At 42.5% G+C, this 17,013-nt stretch overlaps 1 protein-coding gene across 2 annotated transcripts in view; it reads left to right on the top strand.

Annotated features, from left to right (window-relative positions):
• Window positions 1-1,605: 1,605 nt before the first annotated feature.
• LOC8051710 (protein SpAN) overlaps window positions 1,606-17,013 on the top strand; it is a 34,053-nt gene continuing 18,645 nt past the window's right edge. Inside the window, exons 1-9 of one of the 2 annotated variants that reach the window (XM_029976643.2) lie at window positions 1,606-2,199; window positions 3,348-3,413; window positions 4,651-4,816; window positions 5,566-5,692; window positions 6,759-6,825; window positions 9,122-9,319; window positions 10,921-11,050; window positions 12,254-12,373; window positions 15,778-15,884. In XM_029976643.2, coding sequence (XP_029832503.2) covers window positions 2,134-2,199; window positions 3,348-3,413; window positions 4,651-4,816; window positions 5,566-5,692; window positions 6,759-6,825; window positions 9,122-9,319; window positions 10,921-11,050; window positions 12,254-12,373; window positions 15,778-15,884 — 1,047 coding nt within the window. In that variant the 5' untranslated portion in view covers window positions 1,606-2,133. Of the gene's footprint in view, window positions 2,200-3,347; window positions 3,438-4,650; window positions 4,817-5,565; window positions 5,693-6,758; window positions 6,826-9,121; window positions 9,320-10,920; window positions 11,051-12,253; window positions 12,374-15,777; window positions 15,885-17,013 lie in introns of both variants that reach the window. The other variant, XM_029976642.2, reaches the window with a different exon arrangement.

Below are 17,013 nucleotides of genomic sequence, written 5' to 3'. Positions count from 1 at the left end.
TGTGTTATTTCCTACGACCTTGGTCTCAAAGAAGATGTAAATGAGATAAAATATTAAATAAGTATTGTAAATTCCGCATTACGCATAAAGTGTTTTTGAGCATTTTCTTATTTGGTATACCTTCAGACACTGCCAACGCAAACGGAAGACAAGAAGTGAACTGTCCGTGGACCTTATTTTAATTTAAAGTTCCTTCTTTTTTGAACATGATTCTAAACCTGAGACTGGGGCAGGAAGAGAACACAACAGAAGGTAGTAAAAGAGGAGGCAACGTCTCAAACTCAGCTGCAAAGTTTATTTCGAACACGCTTTATATACCCCATCTCCAACGTCGTCTCTACAAAAAAAAAAAGACAAGAGGACAATGACACTTCGGTAAACCTTCTCTTATCTGCCTTGAGCTTGGCTGTGGGACACTCACACAAAGCTATCATTTGCGTGTTTTGCGGAAAAAACGTTTGCTGTCCACAGTATTCCATTTCTCGAAAAACCTTTATAGCTACATTTCGGTTGAATTTAGAGCAAAATCTAAGAAATGCAGTCTCTTTTGTGCAAATTTTTTCGCATTTTTTAGTTTCATTTATTAAAATAAGAGCTTTATTTAGACATTATTTAAATACTGCTATCATATCATGAGTTAATTTGACTCCAACGAATGAAAAGTATGTTTGTCAAAGCCCAATGCCGAAATGGGTAACTTTCCGGAATGATCTTCCTGTTGAAATTAAAGTTGTAGAAATCACTAAGAAGAGGTTCGAGGAAAAGGTATTTCCTTATTAAAGTACTTGTTTGCTTTATTTTTAGCCCTCGAATTTAATTTGTTCCCTTCGTTCATTAATACTTAGGCAGGCGAAATGACTGAACACCAATTAGTATGATTGCGTTTTCGAGCACAAAAGCTAATGTGAAATCGCAAAAAAAGTGGAGCCTTAGCATCTTTGACGAACCGCCCTTCAAAGAGTTCGCCCGAGACGACTTGAATTTTAAAGTATTAGGCCAGACCCCTTACCGCAACGGGTTCCCAAGTTGCGTAATCTCTCAAAACATTTTAATGTCGTCAGCGAACTTCGGCAGATGGCAAGGGAAATACGACAGCTTTATCCATTAAAAGCATTTAAACAATCATTCTACTTTTTTTATCGATGTCTCGCCACGGGGTTGCCAGAGGAGTGTGACTTTCGCCGTTGAAATATTGCGCATTTTACATAAAGAACAACTCGTTCTTTATTCCTGTTATTTATGTAGTTTTTTGATTCAAGTGTTGAGAAGCATCATATTTCTGCAGTGTATTCAAATATTGTGAATGTTTTGAGAATGTTACTTCGATGTTTAGATCAGTAATGCAAATACAAGTATTATATTCAAGTATTATGATGTCATGGAATTTTACTTATGCGCATTGGCAATCATGCGTTTATATTAATCAGTACATTTTCTAAAACAAAGACTTTTAAAAATTAAAGGCTGTTGGACCTTTAACAAACTAGTAAATTAAGAGGAACATTTAGCTAAGTGCTTCAAAGTGACCAGACAGAAACAATCCTTCTTGAGTGCCCCCCCCCCCCCCCAGAAGAAGTCCATGTTCTGCCACTCAAGAAGGATCCCAAGATAGGTCGCAGGGGTGACTAAGTTCCAAGAATAATTTTTATGCAACATCGGCTTATTTTAAGCAAGATCTATAGTCACCAGGTATCTCAAGAGTAACCCTAGTTTAAGGTGTAAAATTTTGGAAACATAAAATTAAACCCCTTTCTCCAGTTAATTTATAGACCTCATCGTTAAGAATACTAGGCGCATACATAGAAAGCGGAAGATTTGACACTTATCAGCTAGGAGCGTTATTTCCCTTTCTCGTAACGGAAAAATTCGTTCCTGTCGACGTCGATTTCCTCTGGGACCTAGCGTCGCTTCCCCTCCGGATGACAGTCAAGGTGTGGCTACCGCCTACCCGTCCCCTTCCCAGGCAACGCTCGAGGAAGAACTTTCTTTCACTGCACACGCTCCACTTTCACATCGAACCTATGATTGTAACGCACGACATAGTTTTCAGTGGAACTTCGTGGTTCTAAAGCAAAGATACTCTTTCAAAACTTTTAAATTGTATACCTTTGAACTTACTGTAGGCAAGCAGCTATGAAGGCCAAAGTTCTCCTTGCCTTTCTGATGACGCTAGGATTGTCGTCAGCGCAATACGAAGAAGTAAGTATAAGCATTGCTTTATCACAGCTACTCCACGCTTGATTGCATATGGCATATTTAGGATTCGGTATTCTATTTTATGCAAATTTCTGAAGCTTTGTGTCGCTGGACATGTTAAAAGTTAGCGGCATTTCTAAGATTTCGTAATAACCGAAACATCCATAGCATCCTTTATGCGCTAGAAACGACTAAAATTCGTGCTTTTTTGCGTTCAATTTTTATTTTGAGATCTTCGCGACATGAAAGCAGAAAATGCTCAGAAGCGATCTAATTTCAGACTTCCTTCTTGATATAATTTATACGAAGACATTTTTGCCACACCTCGTACTCGATGCCAGTTCCCTCGGCAAAATACCCTGATGAGAAGACAAAGTTGTAAACGTACACAGGACACAAACTCATATAAGTACGTTTGCAATACCATAGAAAGAAAGAGAGAGCGACATAAATTGTTGTCTTGGAGACGGTATGCAATACCACAAAGATATTCCCTAAGACTCAAGGCTGAACTCCATTGAACAAATTATGCGACGAATAACTGGCGAACGCCGCCCGACGGCACACTCGATTTGCGCGCGACATAGCAGTCACTGTGTTGATTCCACGAGAAGATCAAAAGCCGCCGTCCAAAATTCGTCGGGTATTCGCAGCATATTCGTTTTGAGGAGTTCAGCCTTCACTCGATGAGAGTTACCACCCGGCTGGCTAAGTTCGCTAAAGGCGTAGTACCAACTCTGTTTCAACCGAATCTGCTGATCAATACCTCTCGCCACGAAAATGTTGCATTAAAAATACCAATGCCTATTTTCTTTACTACAACAGACTGGAAGCTATTTGTTAAGGTCCCGGCATAAATGTAATATTTATGACGTTGGCGACTTAAGATGTTGTGGAATAACATAATAAGCAAAATGTCTTGTAGCACAAGAAACGTTAACTATAATATATTTTTAAATTCTTCTTGCGCGGATACACATCCTTTGCCTATTGCGTGATTAATTACAAATATTATCCGTATATGGTCATGGTTTCGTCAAGAACTAGTTAGTTCAAAGTATGTTTGAATTTATTTTATTTATCTATCACAGAAAATTATGAAGTGTGCAAAGTTTACACGTTACTACAAGAGTATACTTCATTTCTTTCAGTCAATCGACCATCTTGTCTCTGAAACTTACGAAGTTCTTAAAGATGAAAGATCGAACACACAAATGGTAAGATCTCCACGTTACAAAATGGTGAGTTAGTGTTGCATTTTAGTAAATAACGATCAATTCTCTTATTGCACTATCCTATTGATCGAACCGCCTGTATTAATGAATTGCTACTACAAACCTTTCTAGTCTTTCCGTCGTGTGTAAACTATGCCGCACTTGAATATGGGAATTATACGTTCTTTGAAATATCAGAAACATTCCGCTTCCGGACACCCCTTTAAGTACCATTATTTGTTATTTCCTTTCTACATACTGGCGTTTTGTAATTAGATTATAAATCGAAAAAGTGCCTTAAGAACTAATTGGGCAATTAGATATAGCAACTGCAACTGTCACATCAGAATTATTCCCGCGGTGACTTATCCGCCTGCACACATACAGTGATCTCACATTTCACTCGACCATGGTAAAAATTCTGAGAATCAATAAGTTCGAATCCATACCTTATTATTTATATGAACCCGTTCGCTAACTTGATTTATACCTATCCCTCATATACACAGTCCTGAAGAGTATAAAAAGAAACCCGGGACCGTAAGGTGGAAGGACGACAAACCCTCGCATCTTCAAGATTACCGATGAGAAATGTCGCTCTCGGTGACCAAAGAGCACTCGACGACGCGATGCTGAGTGTCTGCCCGCTTAAAGGCCGACTTACGAAACCATTTTCCGCAGGGTAGGAAAGTGCTCCCCAACGACCTTCGCTCCCTCCCCTCTCGCACTCCTTCCTCCTCCTCCCCTGAAAAGGGCGGGTCCGGAAGCTAGTCTCTGTGGAAAGGAGAAGGCGTTTCCTCCTTTCTGGGTGGCAAGGAGGAAACCTCTTCTCCCGCGGAAAATGGTTTTGTAGGTCGGCCTTTAAGAGTTCCCTTTTCTCGTTTACTTTTTGACAATCCCAAAGTACATGGCGATAGAATAATCGGCGAGCACTCTGAGGGGAGTGGCTTTAATACCCAACTTAGCGTTGAAAGCTTTTAAATCGCTCAATAGATGCGGTATTCGCACATACGTGAGTTACGTTACTCTCTCCATACTATTTGTTGATGAGTTCAGGGGCAGAGTTTCCTAAATTTATCGGACGTTTCATTCCGCCACGCGTTGATTGAATTAAAACTGTCAGAGAAAGGGGTAACACATTTTGAACTTCCCTTAGTCCATAAATATTGGTTTTCTCGTAAACGGTCATGTTATTGCGTAACATTATTTTTTTCATAATATTCTTTGCGTTTTATCACAGTACGAGCAGATGCTGCAAGAGGTGCCAAAGGTAGACGGGGGTCAAGCGATGTTCCAGGGAGACATGCTTATGACAGAGCGGGACCTGCAAGAGATGTACGCGCTAGCGCCAGCCAGGAGCATCACGTGGCCTGGGGGAATTGTGCCCTACAAGATCAGTGATAGCTGTGAGTGAGCTTATTTATTCTGCACGTTCCAATTAGCTGGAATGATTGGAGGATTTACTGCAATTATTATTGAAATACTATACGTTTTTAAAATTATAATGTGCTGGAAAATGTACAGAGGAAGCAAGAAACCCAATTTACTAGCATATCACGTTTTCACTCACCTCGCAGATTGCACTTTATTCATAAAAAAACCAATTCCCTGAAAATGAAAAGGTCCACTGGTGTTTTGACTCGTTTGGTTGGGCGTTTGTTTTACGACTTTGCCCTAAAGAGGATAGACAGACATACCAATCGCAAACATAACACAATGCAGGCTGATTTATAGCGCGAAATCTTTCGTCTATTTGAATATTCCAGAGGCGTGGTGAATGTTCAGGACCTCAAGCTTTTAAAAACTTTATGCACCTCATGAAAAAGCATTACGCGACACACGATCAGCCCAGCTATAGGTTCCGACATGAAGGAAATAGAGTACTTATACGATTGATTTCTTCGAATGCCTGTTCACAAAACATTTATATTGATCTTGACCAATAACAGACTTAATATGACCTTAAAGTCATAATAATGCATTATTAAAAAGAAAACAAAACTCGAAAAGTATTGAACTATTTTTAATTTTGAGGAGTAAGACAATTACACTTTCTATTTGAACGCTATTGACGTCTTGGTATTTCTGCAGTCATAAACGTCCTAGGAAAGCCTAAGAAATCATAATACAGGACTTTCTTTGTAATCTCATCCAGCTCAAGGTGACGCTGCACTTATTCGGCGAGCGGTTGCTCACTGGATGAACAACTCCTGCCTGATGTTTAAAGAACTCCAACAGGACGATACAACAACCGACTTCATTCTCTTCGTGAAGGGTCGAGGGTAAGAACAAATATGTGTTCCTTTAGGTCTAGTTTAGACTTTAGCATAGGTTTGAAAACTAATCATAACACGTGACTAATCTCCTGACTCATTACCTATATGTGGTTCTATGTACGTTCTTGTTTTCACATGCCCGGTTGATATGCGCTCTTGTTTTATTACTTTGGCTTTAGTCATGAAGAGGACTGAGAGGGGGCGGGGGGGGGGGGGGGGATCTCGACCTTGACAAGCAAAGACAAATCCAGTTACCGTTACCAGTATACAGTTGCAAGATCAACTTAGTTTAATTGAAAGCAAAAATTCTTAAACACTTGGTACTACTCATATGGTACCTACTGTAATCGAAAAATTGTTCAAAAAGAGCAATAAAAAGACAAAAAAAAGACTACTTTGCAATGTTCGTTGCAATGTAGCCAAAAGGGCTACTTTGCAACGAAGAACATCCCAGTGCTCGTGGCTGCACCGCTATGTATCATCCTGCCATTTGTAAATATTATAGTTTCTACATTTGCAACGGTCACCATGATCTAACAGTCTTTAGCGGTTGCGATTGTCTAAGAGGAAAGTGATATAATTAGCCTCAAAGTGTAGTACGGGGTGTCACAAAAGAAAATCTACACGGTCTTTTTTACCGCAAAAATAAACTATGCATCGCCGATAGCTCATTCTCCGCCCTAAGGTAGCGCTAGAGGTCACAACCAGATGCCAAAGTTTCAGCCCGATCCGATAACTTAATCAAAAGTTATAAGTGATTTTCTGAAAATTGCAATGGGAAAATGGAGCCCATTTTTGCCCGTTTTCGGTTTCTGATGCCATAGGGCCCCATGCGTTCGAAAACTTCGTCGGCCGCCGTTTTCCTATTGAATTTTTTGGAAAATCGCTTATAACTCTTGATTGAGTTATCGAATCGGGCTGAAACTTTGGCATCTGGTTGTGACCTCTAGCGCCACCTTCGGGCACAGAATGAGCATTCGGCAATGTCTAGTTTATTTTTGCGCTAAAAAAGACGTGAATTTTTTTTTTTGTGACACCCTGTACATACCGCACATGTCCGCTTTCCCTGCAGCTGTTGGTCGAGGTTGGGCCATGTCGGTTCTCTGCAGCCTATTTCAATCGGAGATGGCTGCGAAACGGTAAGGGGACTTCAATAAACGGACTTATAAGAATTACAAAACTATCAATGGGCGCGTTTCTGAAAACATAATTTATGTCATTGCCTGTAACAATCCGAGTTAGGATATTCGGGATCTTTTTTTATGGATAACTTCACGCTACTGTCCAGCCAGCTGTATTTATTTCCGCCTCTGGCGTACGGGTGGACGGCAACGTAGTGGCTCACCTAACTTATGCGTATTTTCAAGCGACGGCCAAATTCTCAACTCAATCTTGGCTACTTGTCGCTTTCTAATGAGAAAGGAATGATTCACCACGCTCTACGTTGAACGTGTCACTTTTTGAGGTCATTAGCAAATACCGAATCCTGTGAAGAAAATATAACAAAGCGCTTGATTTCCTCTCTTCTGTATACCTTGGCCTTCGCCTTATTCGCGCTCCTTTTATCAAAAAACGTTGCCAACTATACTGACTGAGAGATGAATAGTCACAGGGTGTGGCCTGATATGATTGTAATCCTTGCTATGTGATTGGTTCTTCGACGTTCTTATCGGCTGATGCCTCAATGTTGTTGGCTGCGGAGTGTTAATGACATCCTTTAGACTCGTCGCGCCATGCTTTTCTTAAGTCTTTCAGTGACAGTAGCCCTACTTCGTATTTTCTATAAACATAACAAACAGGTCATTCGGGCAGCCAGTCAGGCCGTGTTCCAAAATTTACTCGATCCTACTCCAGGGTAAGGGTTTTTTGTACACTGGCGTTCTAAAACCTACCCGCGTCCAGCGTTTTTTAATCTCTACTGTCACGTGATACGATCCGCCGGAGTGGCACGGCTCTGTTTGAATAAGATTTGGCACACAGCCTCAGATTTAACGAAAAGACTGGGACGGCAGCAGAGGTTGTTTTGAGTAAGGTACGTCTTAATTATCAGAGAACATTTGGCCTCGTCGACGGCTTGTAGGATGTGCCGGCCAACGTGCCTACGGATGCGGTTAGGGAGTTAACGAATTCTCGGGGATTCCGCAATTACATGTAGGCTATTTCGCAGTGCTGGCTCAGTTTATCTAAAATATTTATTTTTCTCCAAGATTTTCCGTTGGCTAAACTTGAGACGCGTCATTCGTAGGTGTAACATATGCAACACTTTATTCACTCTTCCAGAAAAACAAAATGGCTTGTTTTGATCACGCTATAACTGCTCCCACCGAAAGGATTGTCGGCACACCGTGATTAAATAATTAAAATACCGCTATTACTCAAAAAATAAATACATTTGTATCTCCTCTAGTAATAAAATTCACGCGTCTACTTTTTCTGAGCCAGTTTGTGCATAAACAAACTACTTTCCCTGCGATACTGAATGTTCTGTTTGTGTGCTCCTAATCCCAGGGGTATAGGGAATATTGAATTAAAATTGTGGGCCCGATTTGTCCTTCGTCAACATCTTTTTAGTTACGCAACAATTTGCTGGCTGCTTCCGCTGCGAGATTATAAATCTGCAAACTACGAATAGAAAGCAGCTCATGTAAGTTTGAGTAAATACTATTATGTCAAACCTTCGTCTCTGTAGCTTTTGTGTATGTCGCGCCTGTTTTACAATGATGTTTCTTATCTAAAGTCAGTTTATGCTCTTAACCGGTTTAATATAAACCCCAAAGTTTAATGCCATGTTCGTTAATCATATCACGCTTCAGTATCGTGCTTTGCGTTTTCCAGCGGTTGAATCAATGCGGACCGCACGTTCGCCTGCTTCTGGCACAGGGGCTGCGATGATCTCAGATGGCCGAGCTCTTATTGGCTGATTGAAGCATATAGTGGGTAGACCTCAAGGCATCTAGCATTGAGGTCTACCCAATCCCCCCAATCAAGACCAATTAGAATTCAATCTCGTTCTGACGTCATTGCAATAATTGCGCAAGGAGCAGATGGCTTGCTTTCCGCATGAAGAAAATAGCACTCTAATGTCGACCCTACGGAAAGCAACCAAGCTTTGGGAATCACACATAACACCAAACCTTAAAAAGATTGCTTGCGATTTTTTTATGCGTCGGGGATAACACTTAAAATGTTTGCTTCCCTTTTGATGTCTAAATAATTTTATGAGTTTGCTAAAAGTTTAACGGAACCCTCACAGTGTGGAAGATACAGTGATCCAAACAAAAAAAAAAACAATGTAACTTGAAGAGACCTTAAGAACCGACTTACTGCAGCCATGTCGTGAATAACTCAGCTACTATTGCTGCTTCAAGTTTTCAAGGCATTCCCCCTGTTCCTGTCTGAGACCTTCCCACGTAACGGTGTTCCTGCTCTTCGTAGCTGGCGACGGTGGTCCACGAGATCGGCCACGCGGTGGGCTTCCTGCACGAGCAGTCACGTGCGGACCGAAACCGCTTCGTGGTTGTCAACTACGGCAACATCCTGGAAGGCCTGCGCAGTCAGTTCGATCTCGACCAGGCCAGGAGGGAGTATGGGGCCCGATACGACTACCAGTCGGTTATGCACTACTCGCCGACGGTTGGTACCGCAGCTTTATTGTATGCCTGAAGTAGGTGCTCTGCTCGATATCAGTTGTGAGCGTGAATATCGCAAATTTTTTTGTCTCACGCGAGGTTGGATGTCGTATCTCTTAAGTTCGGTTTGAGCCACTGTGCATGTCAGTTTTAACTTCCAGAATAGTGAAACAACGCGAAAATACCTAGACGCACAACGTCAAAAGCGCCATAAAGAGATGCTTTTTTTTTTTTTTTTTTGCGGGGGGGGGGTTTGGAGGTTACCAAGGTAACCGAGCTGCTAGCTGCGCCTTGCGGCCTTTTTATAAACATGACTCATTTTATATCTCCAATCGCTCATTGAAACCCAGTAAAAGTCGGTAAAAGTGAGTAAGATCCACATAAAAGCGTGGTTGGCATACTGTTACTGGGCGTATTTGAAGTTTTAAGCGTTCCAATCACCGTATGTTCAGCGCAAGCAGAGGTGCGCACTGACAATTTAACTTCGCACTACTCGGGAAGCGAGAGAAGCACGCGATAAGAACGCGGGTGGCGCTTCGAAATATCCGAACGCTACTTCTAGCGTTGGTTGGCCTTGTTCGGCTCCGTCGGTAGCTGTACAGAAACCGAGCCAGCTTATCCCGTTGCCATTACACTGCGCTAGACCAATCGCGGCAGGAGGCGGCGCGGGGAGATGATTTGCTTTGCTCTCGCAGCTAAAGACACCATATACAGCAACTGTAGGTTGGATTGGTTCGATGAACTTCCAACTTTTCGGAAAATTCCCCGCAGTTGCATTTTTTACCCCACACTCTAATAAAAGTTTGTGCGTCTACTTTCACGCACAACACTCGGAGAACCAACCACCGCACCTTACGGAGGCAGCTCAGGGAATGACGATGTCGAAACATATGTTTAGACCAAAAAACGCAGTCTGAGTTGTGACATTAAGCAATGCAAAACGTCACGCTTGCATTGCTTAATGTCACAACTCAGATTGCGTTTTTTGGTCTAAACATATGTTTCGGCACCGTCATTCGCTGAGCTGCCTCCGTAAGTTGCGGTGATTGGCTCTCCGAGAGTTATGCGTGAAAGTGGACGCACAGACTTTTTTTAGAGTGCAATCTCTACGCAAAAAAAAAAGATGAAAATATGAGGCAAACAATAATTTATTCAGTAGTTTATGTTGAAATTTACAGGATACGAAAGCCAATTAATTAAAAGTTAATCGTTTCGTAAGTTTCGTCATTTAAAGCAATACATCCAATAGAGCCCCCTCCCCTGCTGGGTTTTGTTGGCTCGTTTTCAATTTCAGCCCATGCGCACAACAATCAAACTTGAGTTGAAATTTTGTCGAAACTTCCGTTAGAAGTTCGAAACAATTTAACTTAATTAAGCAAGTGCAGTAACTTTACATCTTTTTCTTTTTTTTTGGGGGGGGGGGGGGGTAATAAAAATTAGGCGCAGCGCATTCACCCAAAGCTAAGTACCTTGGGGTTTCTGTAGTAATAAGCGCGCTGGAACTTTGTTGAAGCTTTGGCGGCGCTTGGGCTTCGAAAGAAACGAAGTAAATAAAAGCGATTTCAAGGGAAACGCGCCAAGGGCATTCGATGCATGTGTGTGCAGGCCTTCGCCGCTTCTCCCGAGATGAAGACGCTCAGTCCCGTGAATCCGCTCTTGGCGCCGCTGATCCGCAGGAAAGACGGCCTCACGTTCCGAGACAGGCGGAAGGCAAACTTCCTGTACCAGTGCGACGGTGAGACAGCCTCGCTATTCGAGGCGACCGTCGCATGCGCTTTTAATTACTTTTCTTTTTCAATCAAAACGCTTCAAATTGTTCGCTCTCCTCAGGTTATTCTCGCTTTCCAACATTCCAGATTTCAAAAACTTCTGTTATCAAGAGCTCGCGGCGCCTACTTCAACTCAAGAAACTTGTTTGCTACCATTAAGAGGTCCCTTCTGATTACTTCGGAGGGACAGCGCCAACGTTAGCCAAAGATACTCAGTGTTTAGTGTTCAGAGAGGTCCATTACCAGCGAATTAAGCTTGTACTAATGTAATAATCAAAAAAGCTATTCCCTTGCCCTCGCGACAGAGGCAAAAGCTGGTAGATATTCAAATATTCTAAAGACGATATATGCTCCAGCGCAGCAAAATGTGGGGTGTTCCTGAAACACCTGCATCCTGCTGGAAATGCCGAAGCAGCAAGAACAACTTGAGCGGATGGGATCCCAGATGGCACATAAGAGACGAGCTTCTAGATGAAAAAAAACACTAATTTTCTGCCTCTTCCGATTATGTCATTTCTTTAACCGCCGTCTGCATGACGGTGAAGGTTTGATCACCTGAAGCACAGCAGCAGGATGAATTGAAAGACGTCAGTAGTCATGCGTGTTGACGGTCGTTACTTGTGAAAGAACTATAAAAGAATTTTGGTTCAGGTTCAGCATAATCGCGCCTTACTTTCTTTCCCAATCGTAGGAATTTCTTAACTTCTGCGAGAAAAACCAAGCTCCAAAGAACAAAAAGGAACTTTATTTAAATAACCTGAGATACGGAAAATATATTTGAAATCTATAATATACATATATGATATATTTTTCTTGCGTTACAACTTATAATTTAGGCTCTGACTTTCTTGGAGCAAGCTTTAAGAGAAATATCTCACAATTTCCCAACACAGGGCCCTTATAGTCGCAACAATCGAAAGAGCCGTAAAAGATTTTTTTGTTTTGTTTTCATTAAAGCTTGATAAGAGTAAAGCAATCGTTGAATCATTTTTAACCGAAAACAATGCCGACCTGTTGAAGTAAAACAATAACGGCAACCTACATCTAGCTCTCTGAGGCGCATCCTGAGACCCTCAATGGGCTAATTTGGATTTTGTTTTAACTTTTAATGCGTTTACATCGCCAGCATAAGAAAGCAAAATCGTACTGTTTACTTCACAACGGTACAGCGGCCTGTACCAACAAGCCCGTCTGCCAGAACGAGGGATTTGTAGACCACACCTGCAAGTGCGTCTGTCCTCCCAACACCAGCGGTGAAAAGTGTGAAACCTTCCGAAAGACATACTACCGTGAGTGCACTTCATACTTGTATGTTCTCGCCATACCGCCATAATTCTTTGTTTACTTGATATTCTAAATGTGTTGATTGCTTGCTGACCTTGTTTACTTTCTTTTGACTTTGATATCCTGTTTGCATGGCCAACAGAAAGTATGTTGACTTTGTGTTGAATTTTTTCTTGTAATTTTATGCAATCTGAATAAGAAAAAGCTGCTAAATTGTTGTTAACTCGTCGTTAATTAGTTATTTTATTGTGAGTTTTTGTGTGCAGGGTCATTAGATAGTCTGCAGACGTTTTGTTAACTTCGAAAAGAAAATGTTCAGTTGACTTTCGGTTGCCAGCGTAAACAGAAAAGGAGCAGGCTTTCTGTTGACTTTTTTTAACATATCTGGGACTATATATCAAAAGTTCACACGAAGTTCCTTCATAGTCACTGGCAAGTTGCGAAAAACATGGACAAGTTTCAGTTGTGCACCCTCCAGTGCAAACCTCATACCCTTGGCAATGCTTCGGCTTCGCGCGCATCTGGAGCGCCCGCGCGCTGTCAAAGCCCGGCAGAAGGCATGGAGCGCGCGCAGGCCAGACATTCCAAAACACGCCCAGCCGTTCTCACTCTGTCAATGGCTATAGTGACTAAATTAACCCTATTAAACGAGCCAATGAACAAAGAAAAAGCAACCGTAAAGGAAGTGTTTGAAAGTGGAGAAACTACCTTGACGGCGTCATCCTGAGCGGTGCTCTGCAGACAAGCTTTAACGTACCTTCTGTGCGCCATTCTTTATGATGGTTGTTTTAGCGGCTGTGCCGAATAATTGTTGCTTGTACCAATGTTATTGTTTTGTGTTTTTTTTACTAACAGACAGACTCAACGAACGTAGAAACACTGCTTTCCCTTGGACAGACTTCCGAGAAGTAGATAAAATACTCGAAATCTTTAAAAATACTGCGGTGGTCGCCGGCCAAATGATTTACTTGAAAGTGTAAGGTATATAAGCCTCTGGAGCAGTCAGCCCGACTGTGATTCAAGGGTTGTGAGTGCTTCATGGTGTTTGTTTTCGCTGTGCTTGTTTATTTTTTTTTTTTTATTTGCGAGAGATGTGTAGTGCTTTCAGGTACTTTAAAGAAACACAACTTCCAAGCAAAATACAAAAATAAATTATTTCAAAAATCGCAATTTCCTTCTTCTTTTCGCTATTTCGGGAAAGTTAAACAGGAGCAGAGTAAAAAGCCGTAGTGAGACTTCCAAAACTTTGTCAAGTAAAAAGCGAATCTATAAAGCACTTTTTTGGACTATTGTACATTTTCAATAAAAAAACTTCAGAAATAACATCTTGAAGGCAGCAAAACGTTTGTTGACTTTCTAATGAAAAGTGGGCCAATACTCAAAAGAAAGCCAATGGAAAAGCTAGAGAAAGTCAGATGAAAAGCTGTTAACATTCTATATCCTCTGATGACTTTTTCAATAGCTTCTCAAGAGAAAAGCACCACATATTTTTCCCAGTTATCGAAGAACTATCGAGAGCGGTGTTTACGTATTTTTTTAACATAAACAATGTTTATGAGCTAGATTTTTTTTTTCGAAAGACGTTAAGCTTGAAAGTGACCAAAAAGCATTACACGTAGGCCGAGGCGACATAATTCAATCATGCGTAGCCAATAGCAGGCATCGCATAAGCATCCGAAGCGTGAAGAGGGCATGTTTAGTCATTATAATTCTATAAGCGTAACTAGTGACAATTAATGGTAATCAGCGAGATTCACCAAGGGGCTCAGCGGGAATCAAACCCCGGACCAAGCGATTTCCTGTTTCGTTCCTTGCTCGACGCAACAAGGAGGTGAACAACATCAAGATCAATTGGGGGGCTAGTTGGTTGAACATCTAGACGGAGGTTTAAAAAGCGCGAATGACTAAGCGCTTTGTCCTGTCCCCTTCTGCTCTTCTTTGTGATTTGCGCTTTTTAAAGCCCCGTCTAGAGGTGAACAACATCTCGAGTAGCTGGACTAAGCATTACTTGCCGCCTACACTCGCACGCCGATGCTTAAAAAGCGCAAATGACTAAGCGCTCTGTCCTGTTCTCTTCTCTTCTTAGTCGTTTGCGCTTTTTAAACCTCCGTCTAGAGGTGAACAACATCGCAAGTAGCTGTACTAAGCATTACTTGCCGCCTACACTCGCATGCGGTAGCATGCGACTCTCCATGGTGAGTGATGCTTTGTCATTCATACCTAGTCCAGCATACTTAGTATTTAGGCGTCCATCGGCAGCGAGTAGTATATACTCCAGCATACCCCTTGCGCAGGCGACCGTTGATGGCGAGTCACACTTAGTCCAGCATACATAGCCCGCAAGTGACCGTCGGCCCTGACAGTTGGCTTCCGAATGGCGAAGCATAGCTGGAATCTCGAACGTGCACTCACGACATCACGGGATGGATCATAACGTGCCAATGGATAACGTAGCTGTCGTATGACGTCACAACTTCAGATGGCAGTCAATAGATAGCGTATAAAGGCTATGATTACTCCTCTTGCAATTACTTTTGTTACCAAAAGAGTTTCCTTGTTTTGCAAGCGCGCTAAGAATTCAAGGCCTTACGCGCAACCAAGGAACAAGCAGAACCCTGGAAAAACTTTTCACCAAAGCAGACTCGTGACACGGATCATTTCAGAATAATTTTAAACTTGTCTCAGTCATTCGGGCAAACCCGTAAAACATATTAGTATGTCCTGTATGCAGCGACATTCGACACCACCCAAATCGCGTGCACACATGACGCACGCGAGGCACATTATGTGCTCCCCAATTTTATCAAAATGATCATGAGAAGTTTTTTTTCCACGTGTTTTTAATGATTTTTTTTGCTTATAAATATTGTATGTTTTCGTTCTTGAGAATCAAGGACGTTCATCTGGAAACTTTCACAAGTCAATCTCCAAGAGCGACGTTTGAAGCCACCCATTTCTCCACATTTGGTTATCCAATAACGACCATCCTATCTCGTGACATTAATTTTCCCAATAAACTTATTCAAGTTTTTTTGTTTGCTTTTTTTTTAATTTCAGAGAGTAGGAGGCAGGCACGTAGCCAGGGGGGGGGGGCCCCATCGGGCCCGGGCCCCCCCCCCCCCCCCCCCCCCGAAATCTTCCATTTTGCTGGGACCTCCTCTCCCCCCTCCCCGTCATACAGCGTTTTGTCATGGGTGGGCCTCCCCGAAACAAAATCATGGCTACGTGCCTGGTAGGAGGTGTATCTTTCCAGACTCCAAAAAAATAAAAAATAAATACGTCAGAATCTTTTTTGCGACAGTAAAAACAGACGATTCTTGCATTGGTCATAAAAGTGCTGACGCTATGATGATTCTCGCCTTGACGATGTGCTTTCAGATTTGGTTTTGTTGCTTCTTTTTGTCTAAAGCTCGTCCACATTGCGGAAGGCGCGTTACTCGACAGAGGACTATCAGTTCCCCAGGCTACCCCGATGCCCAGGAACCAAAACAAGGAGTGTGCGTCTGGTGGATCCGGGCAAGTAACCTTCATAAACCCTAAGACACCTATGTACAAAAAAAGTATGTGTTCATATTAGTTTGCTGTCAAAGAAATTTATGACATTATATATAGGTATTTTCATTACCCAGGTCCGCTTTAAAATTTGCCGAAAAAATCGGCTCCCGAAAGTAGCCTTCTTTAATTTTCTTCGGAGATGCATTTTAGTGGTGCATTTCGCCCCTTCTAATGTTTAAGTGGAGCTCTCTTTCTCTATAAAATAAGGCGACTACACTTCCCATGGTGAACATCGACGAGAGCGTAGACAACCGAGGTAGTAAGTAATCAGAGCCGTATATGGGGAGAGTTTGGCCGGTCTATGATCTAGCCACCGTAACACCCCTCTCCCCAGTGAGCCAGTCAGCCCGCGGCGCAGAGCGAGAGGCGTAAGCGCATGCGCGTGAACTCTCGGCCACTCCCAGCTGAGCGGAGAGGGCCGCCATTTTTATCCATTCGCTGGGCAGAATTCATAGCGGAATGCATGGGATCGACATCAACATTTCGGTTTTCTCTTTTTATTTGGCAGGCTCGGGCAAGAAGATATAATGCTATTCCTCGTTGGCCTAAGAGTTAACGAATAAAGTTTATCCATGTTTGAACGGAAACTTTTATTCAGGCGAAAAAGAAATAAGCCCATAGCAGACGACGCGTAGCCTCAACTGTGCTCGGCGCGCCGACAGCGTTGCGTCAAAATGGCGGTCGTCTCCTCTTTGCTCTCTTCTTTCTCTCTCGCTCCTTCGGCGCTCTTCTCCCTTTCTTTTGCTTTTCTCCTCGCCAGCGATTTCGTCGCCACACCCGCTGGCCAGACTGTCCCCATATACGGCTCTGTAAGTAATGATCTTATAGCACCATCTTCCGATAGGGGCAGCAACCAGACGCCAAGATTGTCTGCTTTCGACAGAGGACGTCATCTGCTTGCAGCGTCTATCGAGAGATGGCACTACAAGCATAACCCTGCTAACTCAGTCGAATGCGTCGTCGGCAACCTTTGATCACGGCAATTTTGTTCCTTTTTTAATAGCCCTCGATATTCCCCGATATTCCTAAAGATAAAAAAGACTATCTTCAAAACCCCCTCAAGTAGCTTTGGCGCCCGCCGTTCTTGGGC

The sequence above is a fragment of the Ixodes scapularis genome, unplaced genomic scaffold, assembly GCF_016920785.2.
Source record: "Ixodes scapularis isolate PalLabHiFi unplaced genomic scaffold, ASM1692078v2 PGA_scaffold2__306_contigs__length_199485367, whole genome shotgun sequence".
Lineage (NCBI taxonomy): Eukaryota > Metazoa > Arthropoda > Arachnida > Ixodida > Ixodidae > Ixodes > Ixodes scapularis.
This window is presented reverse-complemented; position numbering and strand designations above follow the sequence as displayed.